We start from the raw sequence: 17294 nt of genomic DNA on the forward strand, positions 1-17294 counted from the left end.
AAAAAAGGTTGAGCAGCTAACCAAATTCTCCACTGTCTTTGAGCTTGGATGATCTGTCAGGCCCCCAAAGAGCTGTAAACTAACTTGAATACTGAATTGTTTACTTCATATTTCTATGCTTGAATTTAACTCTAAAGCTAACTTCCCTAAATATGTCAGGATTTTTTTTTGTATTTGTGGGAGGATAATTTATTTGCCTGAGTTATGTGGGTGGTATGTAAATCACCATGTTTTATTATGTTAATTACATTATCTTCTTGGCTTGGGACTTAGCAAGAGCCAATATCTGCTTAGGGACTCGACTTTAAATTGTGGAGGAGTTTAGAATTAGACTGCAGTATCTCTAAACGCTAAATACGAAATAATTTAAATTGATTTTTTGATTGTTCTGGAATAACTCTGTGTTGTTTTGGTTTGACCAACATATCTGTGAAAGTTACAGTTCCTATTCTTGTGCTAGCCAGCTTGCCAAATTACTTTAAAAAAGGGTTGGCAATATAATCGATGAGTTTATCCACTTAGGGCTTTGTGACGCGATAATGTAGCGGACTAGTGCCATTGCAGGACGGCTTTGTGCAGTCGCGGTGGATGCGCGGCCGTGCGTGCGTGCCCCTGGCGCGGGGCTGGAGCGCTGCGGAGCCGTCGGGCTGGAAATGCCGTCGCTTCAATAAACTGCCCCTGGAAGCTTTCCTGCCGTTAATGCTGACACTGTTTGTCGCGGGCTCGGCTCGGTCCCGCTGCAGCGGCGCGGGGCGGGCGGAGCGGCGGGCTCGGGGCCGGGTTGGGGCGGTGCCGGGGGCGGGCTCGGGGCCGGGTTGGGGCGGTGCTGAGGGCGGTGCTGGGCCCGGGGCGGTGCTGGGGGCGGTGCCGGGGCTTTGCCGCCGCCGAGCCCCGGCTCGTCCCGCCCCGCCGGCACAGAAGCCACCATGGCGGCAGAGCGGGACCGCGAGCGGGAGCTGCGCTTCTACCGACGGCTGCCCAAAGCGGTGAGCGGCGGGGGGCGGCGGGCCCGGACCCTCCTGCGGCGGCACCGGGCTCGGGCTGCAGACGGACGGGCAGCCAGAGCGACAGACGCTGCTGCTGTCTCGGAGCTCTTGCCAAACGCGCGGTTTCTGAGGGCCTTATCTCACCGCAAAATGCATCGGGTGTTTGCCCGTCTGCTTTGCTTACAGACCTTACTAATCTAATTGCAATTAAATCAGTTGAGCGCGATCTTCATTTTCTCTTTTTGTCCTGTTTCCTCTCAGTCTAGCCAAGTAGTCTGGCTCAGATAACGCTTTTTCTCCATGTCCCGAGGGTGTGCCTTACTTCTGGCATATCAGTGCAAGCCTTCCGTGGGGGTGTGTTGGATTTATCGCGGCTCGTGTGCCGCACTCACCAATCCCGAGGGCACGTACTCCAGCACAGAGCTCCGCACAGGCAGTGCATGGGCAACCACCAAACCCGCTTCAGACCACACCATCCTGGCATTCCAGTGATCCTTTTCACTAGGTTGCTTTTCAAGGTGTATGTTTAATGTCTGACAGAATTCTGTGAGGTAATTGTAAGCTTGTGAAAAATATAACACAGTTGTAGCACTGTATATTTGGCTCAGTCATCAGAATCTGTAAGCAGCCGCAGCTTCCGGTGCTTACAATTTGTTTTCTAATGTAAAGCTTGAAGAGAAGTATTTATTAAATTTTTCTAATGAGAATGGATGTGTACAGGGAGACGAGAGGTAGGTAACAAAGTAGATGCTTTGTTAGATGCTTACATTTTGAACGAGCTGGGAGGGCGCTAGAGACTCGTTCCTTAGGTCAGGAGCCCGGAGATAAGAAGGAGCAAAGGTGAAGTGATTGAGTGGAGCCCGAAGTCAGGATGGCAATAGAAAGTCAAGCAGAAAGAGGCCTCAGGCAAAGCAGTGCAGTTGCTGCAGTTGCTGCTCGTGTCAGTCTTGCTGCGTTTCTGGAGTGAGTTTAAACTTCAGAGTATGAGCAAAAGCAAGGGGAGTGGGTAGACACCTGTTGCTATATTTGAGTGATGGACGTGTACATTTAACTTGCAGTGGATGGGGAGAGTTCTTGAATCCTTGCTGTACCTTTTGTAGTACTGAGGCAGCTATTGGCTTTCTCCTCACCTTGGATCACACCATCCCAAGAATTGTCTGTAGACCTCTTTGCTGAGCCAGCTGTGCTCCCATGGAGACCTGAGCCAACAGCAGCCACCAAAGAAACAGGGCAGTTCTCAGCTGAACCAGTTGCAGAAACCTAAGGAAGTCATTATTAGCCAAAATGCAGATAACTGTTCTTTTCAAGCTCAGAGTGAAACACTGATGTAGGCTGCAAGAACAGAAGTACAAATGAGGTGCAGGTGCCATCCTTTTCATAAGTCCATAGGATTTTTATTTCTGTAGGAACTCCATGCTCATTTGAATGGCTGTATCAGCACTGCTACTATGAAGAAACTCATGGCCCAGAAGCCAAACCTTCAGATCCAGAATGGAATGACTGTGATTGACAAAGGAAAGAAAAGAACCTTAGATGAGTGAGTATATGCATGTGGGTGATGGACATTTACCAAAGGTTTTTTATTCAAGTTGGAAACAGAAATGTGTGGCCTTACACACTAACTGCAGAAAACATGCTTTTAAGATTTACAGCATAATCTCATATATCTTTTTGATATTTGTATCTACAAAGTAATTCCTTCAGTGCTTGCAAACTAAAACGAAAACTCTTGTTGATTCATTTCTTTAAAGGATTGAAATTTTTCACTTAGATCATCTGCTTTTCAGCAAAAATGGATGCACATAGTTTCCTTTTTTTGGAAACTTCATGTTTTCCTTCAAAAAGCTTTGTGGTAGTTACAACTTTTGTTGCAAATGCTTTGTTAGTATCTAAAATCAGAAATTCCATTCAGATGTTTCTCTGTATTTCAAGCTACAGTCTGGTTAGTTGACTCCAGTGGGCAGGTGTTTTTAAAATGTAGATTTTTTTTTTTTACATGCTCTTTCAGTGCCTTTCCAATTAATTTTTTAAATTTTATTTTAGATGTTTTCAGATGTTTCAGATCATCTATCAGGTTACCACGAGGACTGAAGATATTTTACTGGTAAATTAATTAAAAGTTCATTTCAAACAAGCAAGCAGTACACACAGTCACAACCGGTTGGATTAAGAGCATTGGGTTCCAAGTAACAATATCAAAAATGATCTTTTTCAATTGAAGGTCAAGATAATTATTGTAAAACTCTTGAACTCTCTTCACTATCTCATTTGAAGGAATCGAATGTGCCTTCTGTGTGGTAGTATTTCCACAGATATGGGGACCATTAAAAACACATTGGGCCTGAAAACATTGCAAGTGTTTCACAACAAAAAACAACTGGGTCTTTTAGTTGTAAATGAAAATATAACTAATTATAAGTATCACTTTTATGATGTTAAATACACTTTTACTTAATCAGATAACTAAAGATGTCATTAAAGAATTTGCTGATGATGGTGTTAAGTATCTGGAATTGAGAAGCACTCCAAGAGAAGAAAATGCCACAGGTACAGTCTTTTCTGGTTTTTAATTTGACATCTTCTGACACTATAAAACTTAGTTGAAGGCTATGTTAATAACAAGTAAAGTCAAATTTAGTTGGCTCAATAAAAATATACTTTAAATATGAAAGCTAAGATTTAACCATGCAAAAGCATGTCACTTTCCTATTAGATTTTTGAGGGAAAAAAGGGGTTGGCCATAAGTCTATGACCCATGAGATTGGCTTATTCACTTGAGTGTGGCATCTGAGCCTGCTAATATTTTTAACAGCTGATATATTTTACTTTTGTTGTTTTGGTTTTTTCTTCTAGGCGTATTTTAGTAGAAACACATAATAGAAGTCCTATTGTGATTCTCTGGTTCACACAAATTAGGAAGAGGTTTAGTTCAAATATGTGCTTCACAGTAAAGCTGTATTTACAGACAGAATTAGAATTACATGGGTTAGAAGACTGTATCATCTAAAATTAAAGGTGCAACATGAAACTTAGGAGACTAGAGAGCTGGATCTGCAATATAATAAAAATAATTTAAAATATGTTTGTTCCAAACGTGTGCATGTGTTTGCAGGTATGACCAAAAGAATGTATGTTGAAACTGTACTTGAGGGTATAAAGCAGTGTCAAGAAGAAGGCTTGGATATAGATGTAAGGTAAATAAAGCATGTGGAACACCTCTGTTTCAAGGGTTTGTGTAGTCTGATGCTTGGTCATGCTTCCAGAGAGGTTTACAAGCCATCAGTATAGAAAAGAAAAATGGTTTTAAACCAGATTACATGGAAAGGAAACAGGTAATTAAAATAGGGACCTGACTTTTTATCTTCTTTTTTACTGCTAAAGAGGAAAACTAGACTGTTCATTCCAACATTTTCAGGAAAAGAACTGGTTTTCATGGAATTGGCTCCTTTTTCACAGCTCAGCTTCATTGCAAAGATTTAGTTTGATTAGCTGTACAAGCACCTACTGTAAAGAAGAGCTGGTCTTGAGCAGCAAAGAAGTTTCAGAGGGTGTCAGTGGCTGTTTGCAGACAGTTTGCTCTCCTGTCTTTTAGAGCCTCTGTAGCAACCCTTACTAGATTTGTTTGTGAAAGTTGAAGAATTTTCATCCTTCATGTGTGTTATTGCAAATCATGGGCCAACTTATTTATCTGTGGCCCTCTGCACTTTGGTACCTTCATTCCTAGAACAGTCTTCTATACAAATACTCTTCACACTCAGCCATGAAGGATATGAATTGCCATTTTTTCTTGGTATCAGATCTGTTGAGCTATTGATATTACAGCTTGTAAATAATTTAATAATAATTTAATTTAGTAATTTAATACATTTCTGTCCCAGGCTGTTAATAGCAATAAACAGAAGAGATGGCCCAGCAGTTGCTAAGCAGACTGTTAAACTTGCTGAAGAGTTCCTGCTTTCCAGTGATGGGGTTGTAGTAGGACTTGACCTCAGTGGTGATCCCACTGTAAGTTTTTGGTTAATTTTAGTATGTTTTTGAAGAGAAATGTATAATGTTGTATAACAGCAGGTGGTTCTAACCAAAGTTTTTTTCTCACAAGATTTGTCCAATTTTTGTGCCTAGCTGGAATGGATTGATACTGGATTAATCCCTGTTGCTGTAAGGGGCAGATTCTCTAACAAAGATCCCTTAGATTAGTGTGTGACTGAGAAAGGAACCATTGAAATGCAGTGTTTATCTGGGAAGTGTGTGTACCCCAATTGTCCCATTCAGAAAACTGGGTGGAGGCAAGTTGTCAATAGTGCACATTTTGTTTACTGCACCAAGTGTTCATTTTATATTAAGAAAGCAAAAATGTTTGAGGACAGCTGTCAAGCTGAAGTGAAATAGCTCCAGGTGGTAGCTGTGTGAAAGGTACCAGAATTAAGACAATTGTCTTTTAAGTCAGGCATCCTCTGAGCTACTGGTGTTTGATCCAGTGCTCTAAACCATGTGGCACAGGCTTGTTTGACTTGCTGCATCCCACACTGAAGTAATGGGAAAAGTGGAATAATTTAAATGTAACTGTGTTTGAATGTAGTGTTTGGATGTTGCTAGACTTCTTAATTATGGTAATGACAGGGGTTTTGTTAAATAAGGTGTAGAATAGTGATGTGTTCCTGTTCCAGGCAGGACATGGTCAAGACTTTTTGGAACCACTCTCAGAAGCAAAAAAAGCAGGTCTAAAGCTAGCACTGCATCTTTGTGAGGTAAAAGTGTTTTTATTTTCGTGCTTCTCTGTAATTGTAATTTTGTGAAAATCTCAATGAAACTGAAGTTAACTTCTGTGCATTTTGGACTTCTCAGGCCAAAGTATTAATGGTTTGGAGCATTTGAGAAGAGACAAGAAAACAAGGAGAAATCTTCAACCTTTTATTCTAAAGCTGAACAGCCAGATTATTGCTTTCTGTACTATATAAATTGTGGGTTTAGGTGTGAAATTAGGAGCTTTTTAAGAGATCCATTGCTTTCTTTCTGGTATTAAGATCAGCAATCATGTGTAGTGAAATCCACAGTTTTGTGAGCAGTGAGCTCTGTTATTTCCACTGGGAACAGTAGAAAGAGTTGAGCTTTTGTTCAAATGGTGGCTGGAATTGGCTCTGAGAAGCCCAATAATTACTGAAGATAGTTATTTTTTCAGGAAATTAAGCAGGACATATGATGTCATCAGCATATTTATACTTGTTTCTATTTCACTAACGCTTTCTTTTGGGTAAGAGATGCTGTGAAAATAGAACTGAAAGTCCATTGTAATTATATAATGTGCTGTTTTATGCTGCCTTGACAGAATGTGACATATATCCTCTCTAGATTCCAAATCAAGAAGAGGAGACCAGGATTCTCCTGGGCCTGCCTCCTGACAGAATTGGACATGGAACATTTCTCAACTCCCCAGCAGCAGGTTCTGAAGAGATAGTGTCACTGGTTCAGCAGAATCATATACCTATTGGTAAGGAAAAAAGTATTTAAAATTACTTTATCTCTGGATATCAGAACAGGATATGTGCTGCTGATCTAGTGACACCAGTTTGGGTATCACCAAGGTGACTTGGACAAATGTGGCAATGAGGCTTGCCCATAAAGGTACACTCATGACAATTGTGGGGTTTTTGGCACCTTTGTGGCAGCAGTTTTGCTTCCATCTGTGTCTCAGATGGAAGCAAAACCAAATCCCAAATCATAATTTGTCATTACTATACAAGACTGTGTGGTGGTTCTGTACCTAGTTTGCAAGCTCCCTAAATTTTATACCCAAAGAAATCAATCAGCAAACTTTTCTCAAGAGAAATTACAAAAGAAGCGTAGAAAATCAACAGTAGCTGATTTAAATTTTTATTCAGGACCTTCCTAGGTCAATTAACATGTCTCTTGTTTTAATATATGTCCTCATTTCTTTTTCTGTTTTTCCCTTAGAATTTTGCATGACATCAAACATAAAATCTCAGACAGTGCCTTCCTGTGACAAACACCATTTTGGATACTGGTACAGCTTGGGCCATCCTGCAGTGCTTTGTGTAAGCTTTTTGAGTTTTAAGCATGTATTTAAGCAAAGGGCTAAGTGAAGTTGGAAAAGTTTTTCTCTGTTTATGGATTAGAACTGACTTACAATTTCTGACCCTGTAGCAAATAATTTGCTTTTAGGAAATCATAATGTTCAGTTTGAGAAATGCTTTTAATTCAAGTGGGAATTGCTAGTATTTATCTTGGTTCTATTGTAAAGCCAGGACTTTTTTCTGTGGGATAAAATGATCCAGCTATACAAGCAGTGAACTTCATAGCTCTTTGCACAATGGCAGATTTCTCTTACAACCCATGGCTCCAGTGCTTGCATATGCAGCTCTGCTTACCTGATGTTCCTTGTGCTGGGTGAGAGCTCCTGCTCTTGATAATTCTCTTGATAGCTCATAAAGGTCTTTAAGCATTGCAGGTGCCAAGTACTTGTGCTGCCATTGGCAGGGTTTTAGTACTATACTCTTAGTTTAACCCCCATAATCCATAGCATTCTTCAAGTGAATGTTTATAAATATAAATATATATATATATATATATTTGATAGCACTGCTTATCTGGGGAAAGGGAAAAGAGGAATAAGAAGACCTGCACATAGTGATATACCTTGAATATATGCATCATTTGATACCCATCTTTCTAGCAATTTTAATTGGAAATCCTATTTTCTTGATGAATTGTGCCATCATTTTAAGAAGTTTTCTTATATGTTTGAATAATTTATTCAATTTTAGTGAAAATAGGGCAAATAGAGAATTAAATAACCATGCAGAGATGAAAGAACAGCAGAATAAAATGTGAGACAGCAAGATAGACCTGGTTTGTATGTATAGAAAGAAACCTTTTTGATACAGAGGAACTAATTTAAACTTTTTTATTTCTTTCCTTTCAATTTAACTCCAGACTGATGACAAAGGTGTCTTCGCCACTGACCTATCACAAGAATATGAGCTGGTTGCAAAAACATTTAATCTGACTCGATCACAGATGTGGGATCTTTCCTATGAATCAATCAACTATATTTTTGCTTCAAATGCAGTAAAATCCAAGCTGAGGGAGCAATGGTGTAAGCTGAAGCCAGCTCTGTTTGATCAACCAGACTGTTGTCCTGAATAGCTTGGGTGTATTAGCTAAGTTAATAAGCTTTTTTTACTGAAGTCCCCAGCTTTTTTCAGACCTCAGGGTTTTTAACCCAGCCATAAACTGCCTGTATGAATTGAAAGCAACTGGAATGCATCCCTTGTAACTGGGGACAGAAGTAAATGTTCTTTTGGTAGGTGAGAGGGGTTCTCAAGCAGTGACTAAAATGCCAGATGTGTTGTCACCTTGTTTCTATTGAGTTGAGATGACATTTAAAAAAATACTTAGTTGAAATGTCATCATAATATAAATATTGAAGAGCTGGAACAAAATAAAGGCAGAGCTATTGGTGTTTAAAACATCTCTGTTGGCAGCATTCAGCCGAGCAGTTTGAATGTGTGGTGTGTATTTTCGGGGTTTGTATTGTTTTCAGGTTTTGAGCTCTTGACTGAACGTGAAGACAGAAACCAACTCAGGGAGAACTAAATATTTATACCAAGGAATTAATGTTGTATCTGTTTTTGTTGCTGTACATGTATGACTAAAGCTGCTGTGGGTTGAGTAGCACGTGGGGGTCTCTGCTGGTGCCCTGGGCACTGGTGGTGTGTAGGCACTTAAGAATCTTGAATGCCTTCAGTAACGGAGCTACTTGGCAAAGTGGTCTCATTCTTAAAATGCTTTTTAGAATTGCTGTTTGTTGTGTAAAAAAAGGAATAAAAATAGCCTCAAGCTCCATGTTTTTGAAACCACTACTTCAAGGTATGCATGTGTGTGTTTGAGCTGTACAGAAGAGAAGCAGGATTCTGTGGGGTGAGTCCCTGAGCACCGTGCTGCCTGCCAGCCTCTCCCTGCTGCTGTGGCAGCCCCTGGCTCTCCCTGTCCTGGGCAGCCACAGGGCTCACTCTGCCCTCTCCAAGCACCTGCCTGTGTGTTCTGGTGCTGAGAGCTCACAAAGTCTGAATGTGCACATGCTGCAGTTTGTGTCATAGGAGTCAGGAAGTCACCTGGAGGATTCCATCTGTGTGCAGTGAAAGAACCAGGAATGTACGTGGGTGGCTAAAGAGCAACACACAGAGCTGGGATTTCTGTGTATAGGAGTCTAACTGTGAGTTACTGCAGTTATTTACACAGCAGAAATGCTACACTTAGGAAGCTGGACAGGATGTGGACTTTTGGAATGAAGAATTACCATCTGAAGTCATGCACAGTTCCCAAGATGACCATTGCAACTTGAAATCCTCTTAGTGTCCCTGGGCTAGTTTTCCAGTTTAACTTTTGTAAATAAAACTGCAGTTTCCTTCTTTTATTTCATGTAGCATTAGAGTTAATTTTAATTTAACCACTTCTTGCTGAGCCTGCTTGTCAAATTCTATAAACTACTGTTTAGTTTATAATATTGTATAAAAATGACTGTGGCATGCAGAGTGAAGCATCCTCACAGAATTAGCCATCAGTAATGGGGCAGAGAAGATTTTTTTCCCTGAATGCAATGGAAATTTTGAGTAACTGCTACTGGAATTTCATGTGGTATAAGATAAGGTTTAAGTTATCTATTCATTTGCAGCTCAACTTATTTTTTAAGTAAACAAAATAGATCTAGAGTTAATAGTTTTATTTCCATCTGATTATACAAGAGAACACTTACACAGCAGTTTCCAGTGCTCAGAGTCTTGACTCATGAAAATGCACACTGGTTCAATACAAGCAGTCTTGAACAATACAGCTTTGGTGATGTATGTGAGAACAATTGCTCACTGTGGCATTGGTTTCTCTGTTCCTTCTGAGGCAAACACAGGCAGTCCTCAAAACCTCAGCTCCCTGTGATGAGACTGGTAACATTCCATAGCTTTTCATAATATAGTCACTAAAGTGTAAGTACACACTGCTCCTCAAGATCCTAGCTTGGCAGATAATGTACTTACATCAATGATTTAGATGGCTGCTTGAATATTTAGGTGTTTCAAAATAATACATTAAAAAGAATGGATTCAGGTAGAGGCCCTGCATTAGCTAAGCGATTCAGCTGATTAAAAGGCTGGCACATCCCTCCTGTGAGCCCTAGAGAGTGGGCATTTGTTAGATTGGAGTGGAGAGGGCTCTGGGGGAAGATCTCATCAAGGTTTTTAAATATCTGATGAGAAGAAGTAAAGTTGGAGCCAGGCACTTCTCAGCAATACCCAGTAACAGGTAAAGGGGCACAGACTGGTTCTGTGTGGGTGGTTGAACAAGGGAATGCTCACCCAGACAGGCTGGGGAGTCTGTCCTTGCAGACACTCAAACCTATCAGTGACTTGTAGCTTTAGCAAAGGAGGTGGACTGGGCAATCTCCAGAGATGCCTTCCAGCCTCATCTGTTCTGTGAAGAAAATATACAAATATACAAATGATAAAGTCTCTATATAAATACAAAAGCTTTTAAAATTAAATACTGACTTAACTGAGTCACTCAAGTGACAGTTTTTCATCAGGCTTGGTCAACAGCAGTTGGCTGATTCCTGAAACTGTTTTTAAAGAATAGTCTATTCACCCTTCATAGCCTTCCTTCTTTCACAGCCATTGTGGAATCCTTTGGTGCCATCAGGACCTTTAGGCAGCCTCAGCACCCCTACAGGGAGACCGTCTGCATTTTGTATTTTCCGAGCCAACATGGGGCTGCTGCCAGGGCTCTTCTCTTGGGTCAGAGTTTGTGCTTTCCTTCTCTGCACCCAGGGGCTCCCAGAAGGAGTGATGCTGCTATCTGAGGAATAATCAGTGTATTTCCTTGAAATTTCAGGGCTAGTGCTTGCATTAATCTTGCTGTCTTCAGCCAGTGGAGATTTTTTCGTTCCTTTTCTTAGTGAAGATGGACTGTTCCAAGGACTTGATCTGGGTGACATGTTAGGACTCAAATGGTTGTTAGGGTGGATGATGGGGCTCAGATTACTCGTGGTATTTGCTGTGGTACATTTGCGTCCTGACCGTGGTGATGTGGGATTGCTCTCTGGGTCAGAAGAGCTGTTGGCTGAAGATTCATCACCAGCAAACTGAAGTTCCTCAACTCTCTTGTTAAGGGATCGAACCTTCTTAAGGCTCTTGGTGGTATCTTCATCACGGTTCTTGTCTTTGGGAACTTTTTTCTTTGGTGGTTTCATGCCTATTTGGACAACCTTCATGCCGGTCTCTTTGTTTTCAGCACACATGAACTCATGAGCACGTGCAGCAGCTTCTACTTCTTCAAATTCTATAATTGCACATTCCTGGGTTCCCAGCTGGGTGTACCTATTGCTGACCCTCCTGATATCAGGTGGGAGATCCCTGCCAGGCTTGAGAATACGAACTGATGAAATTGCACCAAAAGTTACAAAGGCTTTGAGGAGGTGCTCCATTATCCTTTCTTGCATGCATCCATTTTCTTCTTTGTTAAGGACCTGCAGCTCAGAAATCAGGTGGATATCATATACCAGTAGCATCCTGGTAGGGACATTTTCACTTGGAAACACTGGAACTGGAGTATTTCTTCGAACCTTTTTGTTATCATCATTGAGCTCCAGAGTGCTGGAGTACTTCAGTGCATAGGCTGTGGTTCTCCAGTCACGGGTAAGGTGTTTCACCTTCAGGACAGACACAGGTTAAGCACCACAACTGAGCAAACCAAATCAAACTAGTCACTGAATTTTAAAGCAGATGCAGGCTTCAGTCTACAAGCAGAACCCTGGATTTAAGTTTCATGTAGCAGACTTACTGAGAAAGTATACAGTTGTCATGCTGTAATGGGCATCAGTGAGCTCCTGTAAAGCTCATGTCCTGTTGAATCAAATGAAAACAGGAACTGGCACTAAAGTTCAAACTGGGAATCATTACTACATCTGAAAGCCTGCTCAAGTAGTGCTTGGTCATTCCACATCTAGGCCTGAACCATGATCAAAATGTATGTTCTATGGAGGTTATCTTCGCCAAACAAAGATTGTGTTGAACTGATCTTTCCTCCCTCAAAAATCACAGTCTAGAAAACTCCCCAAACTTTTCCATTAGATGTTTATAATGAGTTTATCTGTTACCAGTATAATCTGAAGCAGTTTGAGGAAATTGAGAGTGCCTTAACTTCTAGACTGAATAACTCTGCAAAACAATGAGATATAGAATCTTGACAAAGTGTTTCTAGTGTAATTCTAGAAATCAGTTATGTACAGATTTACATAGGTCTTTCTAATATATGGAGAAATGTATTTTTCTCCTTACATTTCTAATGTAAGGAGAAAAAAAACAAAAAACTCCAAGTCTAAGGGACGTTGGTTACCAGATAATTTATACTACTCTTCAGTTTTAGTTCTCTGTCTAAAAGTCAGATTCGCTGTTCCTTCTCAGAGACAGGAACGTAACTTTACCAGGATTACCCAGCTGTTCATGAGTAGTTGTCATGGAAATTAATTTTATCTAATGTCCTCCTGTCTCAAAGAATGATAATTTAAAAGCATAGAGGCTTTAAAGCCAATTATTTCCCTAGCCAATCATCAACGAGTTCAGCAGTGAAAGTTCTGGATGAGTACAAACCTAACCATCATAGCAAAACCAGGCAGATAAAGAGACTATAAAGTTGCCTGTATAAAATGTTACATTAATCTCTTCTACTGTTTTTAGATTCATCAGGCTTGCATGAGACCCTTCAAGTCTTAAAAAGTTACCTTACCTTCTTAAATGAAGTGAGGAGTTTAACACTGACATAGCCCATCTTATTTCTTCTCACATGCTTCAGAAGGAAGGCATCTTTCTCAAGGTTCTCATCTGAGAAGTAATATTCAATCTGTGCTATTAACTTCTGGATCAGGTCATTTTCTGGTGGTTTCCAGTTCTGGTCAGAGTCATCATCATTTTCCCCACCACTGGAAAACAGTTAAATCATTTTATCAACAGATCTTCATTTTCTATTAGTGGATTCAAATAGCCTTTCAAAATGAAAGGGCATAATCATTATGGTTCCAACTGACCTTAGATGTGGGCACTGGACAGGTTTGACCCATCCAGCAGAGCCAGCAGGCTCAGAGCATGAGGCTTTCCAGTCAACACAAGGACTCGAGTTCCTGAGCCCATTCCAAAAGCTGATCTCAGTGCAGAACAATGAGACATCTACACTAAAGGCTTGAAAGCACTGACAACTCAAACCCTCCACCAAAACATGAAATGAAGGTGCCCTGGCACTTTGTGCTATACAAAGTTCCTCCAGTTACAGTGTTATATTTTTCAGTGTGATGCTATTAAACATAGGCCTGACCTTTATGTGCTTCATGACTAGTGTCACATACCAGAGAATGAATATTCCAACTGGATGCAGTCATGATTTCTTAAACCTTTTCACTGCATGGATGCAGGACCTGATATCCAGGGAGTAAGGAGGACTGACAGGATTGTTGCAATTTTATAGGTCACTTCCAGAGTGACAGAGTAACATAACCAGCAGTTTAGCACAGGGGCTAAACCTGCTGGCTTGTGTACCTCAGGAACATGTTTATATGCACACATGCAGGCTCCTCATGTCTTCTCTTTATCTCCCATATTGTCTGGGTACCTTGCCAAAATGGAGCACTGTTGAGCATTCTATTCCTCAAAAAATACTGTAGCCATGGATTCAAGATAAACATCTTGCCACATGCAATGTTTGTTGCTGTAATAGAAATTTCCATTTACAGGTGACAAAAATGACAGAGTCATTTTTTCAAGCTATTAATGGTCTAGTTTTGTGGGATCATCATGAAAGTTTCTGTTAAAAAAATAAAATCATCCATTTACCCCATAAATCATGTATTAGTTTGGTCTCCCAGGTACATTAGTAATGAAAAGAAGGAGCCATGCATTTCCCCAAAATTGTCTTAAGTAGCTTTTTCAGGCTTTGGAATCCTTAGGAAAAGGAGCAGGCATCACACTGGAGTGCTGTGAGGCCAGTCTGGCAGGGAGGATGCAGCCTGCTGGATGCCCTGCCCTGGACAGGTCTGTGCACGGTGACAGAGGCAGTGACTGCAGTGCTGTGGCTGTGCTGCTCTCTGGAGAGAGTGGGTGGGTCAGGGGGCTCTGCACGGGAACTCTGCCTGCTGCTGGCACCACTTACAGCAGCGCTCTGGCACCTGGCTGTTTGAAGCTTACAGTACATTTAATTGTTATGGTTCTTCTCATGGTAGGGCAGCACATCTGATAAATGTGGATACTTGCACAGTCCTGGAAGTCTCCCTGTTAAAAATCTCCCTAGCCTTTAATAGGGGACAGTTCAAAGGAATGACAAGAATGAGAGACCAAGACAAAGAATTTCTGTTATTTGGCGAAGCCAGAAGTGGAGGATGATAGATGAAGTTACAATCAGGATGGTAAAAAATATCCAGTACCCAGCTGTGGGTGCTAGTTTCAGAAGGAAGCAAAAACCAATGGTGTTTGTTTTTCATTCATGATAATCCCTTCCTACTACTTCATTTACTACTGATTCAGAATGAGACTGAGTACAAGAAGCTTGGAACATTTCAGCCTTTTTGCAAATCCATACTCTGCTAGGAAAAGCTTGCCTTTAGTTCTGGATCAGGCTTACATTTGTTTTAGGGATTTATTAGCATAGATATTTGCAGATGTTTGTTTAGAGACAAAAAGGGGTGTTGTGCTTTGGAAAACAACAAAAATGAATTGCATGTTTGCAGAGACCTACAGCATTGTCACACTGAATCAGGGTGAAACATTTCACTTCTCAAATATTGGTCCCAGTTTAACCTGTACACTATTTCTATATTTGGCAGACACATCAGTTTTTGCAAAATCTTATGGGCTCTTACAACAGCTCTCACTAAATGCTGCATGGAAATACAGTAAATGCAGAAATTTGTAATTAGCTCCATGTTAATTTGTGATAATGATCAATTTGTAGCACCTCTCAGGTATCAAATGTATTACAAAATTAGTTGATAAATAATTTCAGTCAACATTGACAAAGAACCAAACCCCAGTAGTTATTCACAGCTTTATTTTTTTATTCAGAGCTTTGTGATGATTTGCTTGTAAAACAGAATGAAAAACAATCTTTCAGCATGGTGACTCATCTGGTCATTAGTCACGCAAGAAACTAAACCTATCTACAGAGAGAGCAGATTTGGAATTTTAAATATCTCACAATATATTAAATTGTTTGGATAGCATCTAACCTTCTGAAAAATTTTAGCTGAGTCTCCAAATGAATGAAGTTTTGCATTAATAAACACTGTGTGGCAATGTAATTTATAAGTTCCAAGAGTACAGTCACTCAAGGGCAGTCCACATTTGTTAACAAAACCACGAATACAGCACTGGGTGCCTACTGATGGCAAGCAGTCTGCTTCAGCTGGAGAGTGGGATGGCTCATTCCCAGCAGTTTTAGATCATCCCTAATAATTTTCCTAATGTTTGTAAATAATTTCCTGTCAGATGCTGCATTCCCAAAAAAGGAAATCCTTAGGTAAGGTTATTTGTAAATGGCAGGAGCATGTGTAAACTCCATTCATGTACTTTTGATGTGGAGTTTTTAGAGTTCTCTCCATGGCAATACCTCTGACCTTTCCTGATCAGGAGAAGGCCCTTTACAAAAAGGCAACCTCCATAAGAATTGAATATACAACAACACTGTCAGCAGACATTTCTGAAGACAATACCTACTGCAGACGATTAAATAAGTTACATTTAAGAATATTTAAGAGCTATTGTCTTCCAAAGCTTGGAAAAATAACCATGTTATTTTTTCCTAGTCTAGGCCAGAGCTAGAAGCTCTTCACAAGTAATACTATCATAGATAACAAATGTAAATAATATTCTGATTTTAAGAAATCAGTACAGGGAATGCAATATTGTAGGCTGCTGTACATTTTTGTAAAAATACAACAGTCACATATGATTTTGTAATAACTAAGCTGACTCAGTTTAAAAACCTTAACTGCACTGTGCCTAGCTCTGTTCAACTCCTGTTTCTGTAGTCCATAGTTGACAGTTTTTGGCAGCTACAGAAAATGTCTCACTCCCCTACAACCCCTCTGTAATTTAAAATACTACATTGCAGTTCATTCTGAGTCAGTGCTAGGTATGAAGTTAGAAAATCAGTTACAAATAATAAATGTTCAAGTAGAATACTGAATTTCTTGCTACTGTACATAAATTTTTATGTGACAATTTATGACTCCATCTGCAGCTTTACTACAGACCACAGGATGAACTACAACTAGTAGATCTTTGTCTTCCTGCAGTTTGCTGGCACAAAAATCCTGGATGTTCCTTTTACAAGTAAGAGATTCTGGTAAGCTTCGAAGCTATTTCAGGCTGCCCAGCCAAAACGGGCAAAAAAGAGGGAAAAAACCAAAACACCAAACCCCAAAACGAAACTCCAAAACACAGCTACAGCTACCCCCCCAAATCTTTCTGTAAAACGCAGTGAGTTGCAAATGTCGGGGGCATCAGCGCCCGGCGTTTCTGGCTGCGGGGAGCCCCGGGCCCGGCAGTCCCGTCGGGGGCTGTGGGGGGCAGCCCGGCGGAGCCCTCGGTGCTGCGGGCAGCTCCCTGCCGGCTCTCCGTGCTGGAGGCTTTCCAGCGCCTCCCACCCGCCCCTCGGCGTTGCATCAGCCGGGCCCGCTCTGTTCCGGGGGTGTCGGCGGCGGCCCCGCTGCTCGCCCCGCGCAGCCCGCCCTGCCCGGGGGCTCACCTGGAGCGCCCGCAGCGCCCCGACTCCTCCTCGCTGCAGCTGGGGCACCGCGCTCCGCCGCCGCCCTCCTCCTCCTCCTCGTCCTCCTCGTCCTCTTCGGCGGCCGCCTGGACGGCCACTCGGATCTGCACGGGGCCGCTCCCCGCCGGCAGCTCCGGCCCGGCGGGCGCGGCCCCGGGCTCGGCCGGCTGCGGCTGGGCCATGGAGCTCCCCGGCCGGGCTCAGCCCGCGATGCCCCGGGTTGCGACAGCCGCCGGCCGCCTCCCCTCCTGTCCCCCCCTGTCCCCTCCCGCTGGGGCGGCGCTCCCAGCTCCACTCCCCCGGCGCGGCCGCACGGCAGCGGGAGGGTCCGACCCTCCTCCAGCCATGCCGCCCCCGGGCCCGCCGGGCAGCTGAGGAGTCCTTCCCTTGACGGCTGAGCAGGGTCTGCTTTTGTTTCACCAGAAAACAACGGGCTCCTCGCCGGAAAGCAGCGGTTCGGCTGCTCCTCTTCTCCTGGTGCAGCCTTGG

General features: G+C 42.0%; 2 protein-coding genes across 2 annotated transcripts; one reads left to right on the forward strand and one right to left on the reverse strand.

Moving 5' to 3' along the window:
• The first annotated feature begins 896 nt into the window (after positions 1 to 896).
• Positions 897 to 8864, forward strand: ADAL (adenosine deaminase like). Its single transcript, XM_063169559.1, has 10 exons — positions 897 to 986; positions 2393 to 2523; positions 3030 to 3090; positions 3446 to 3533; positions 4099 to 4180; positions 4865 to 4991; positions 5654 to 5734; positions 6336 to 6474; positions 6939 to 7039; positions 7938 to 8864. Exons 1-10 carry the CDS (start codon positions 927 to 929, stop codon positions 8148 to 8150), a joined length of 1083 nt encoding a protein of 360 aa, XP_063025629.1. The 5' UTR covers positions 897 to 926; the 3' UTR covers positions 8151 to 8864.
• Positions 8865 to 9711: 847 nt separating this feature from the next.
• Positions 9712 to 16987, reverse strand: LARP6 (La ribonucleoprotein 6, translational regulator). The gene is made up of 3 exons (XM_063169558.1): positions 16785 to 16987; positions 12780 to 12972; positions 9712 to 11703 (listed from the first exon to the last, which is right to left on the reverse strand). Exons 1-3 carry the CDS (start codon positions 16985 to 16987, stop codon positions 10633 to 10635), a joined length of 1467 nt encoding a protein of 488 aa, XP_063025628.1. The 3' UTR covers positions 9712 to 10632.
• Positions 16988 to 17294: the final 307 nt, after the last annotated feature.

The sequence above is a fragment of the Melospiza melodia genome, chromosome 15 (assembly GCF_035770615.1).
Source record: "Melospiza melodia melodia isolate bMelMel2 chromosome 15, bMelMel2.pri, whole genome shotgun sequence".
Taxonomy (NCBI): Eukaryota; Metazoa; Chordata; class Aves; order Passeriformes; family Passerellidae; genus Melospiza; species Melospiza melodia.

Bases quoted from the DNA above. Each gene is read 5' to 3' on its own strand.
- ADAL (XM_063169559.1), top strand. From the start codon at position 927: ATGGCGGCAGAGCGGGACCGCGAGCGGGAGCTGCGCTTCTACCGACGG. The intron at 6,475-6,938 runs GTAAGGAAAAAA...TTTTTCCCTTAG, and splicing joins GCAGAATCATATACCTATTG to AATTTTGCATGACATCAAAC. The intron at 7,040-7,937 runs GTAAGCTTTTTG...ATTTAACTCCAG, and splicing joins GCCATCCTGCAGTGCTTTGT to ACTGATGACAAAGGTGTCTT.
- LARP6 (XM_063169558.1), bottom strand. From the start codon at position 16,987: ATGGCCCAGCCGCAGCCGGCCGAGCCCGGGGCCGCGCCCGCCGGGCCG. The intron at 12,973-16,784 runs GTGAGCCCCCGG...ACTGTTTTCCAG, and splicing joins GGGCGCTGCGGGCGCTCCAG to TGGTGGGGAAAATGATGATG. The intron at 11,704-12,779 runs GTAAGGTAACTT...TCTGTCCTGAAG, and splicing joins TCCTCACTTCATTTAAGAAG to GTGAAACACCTTACCCGTGA.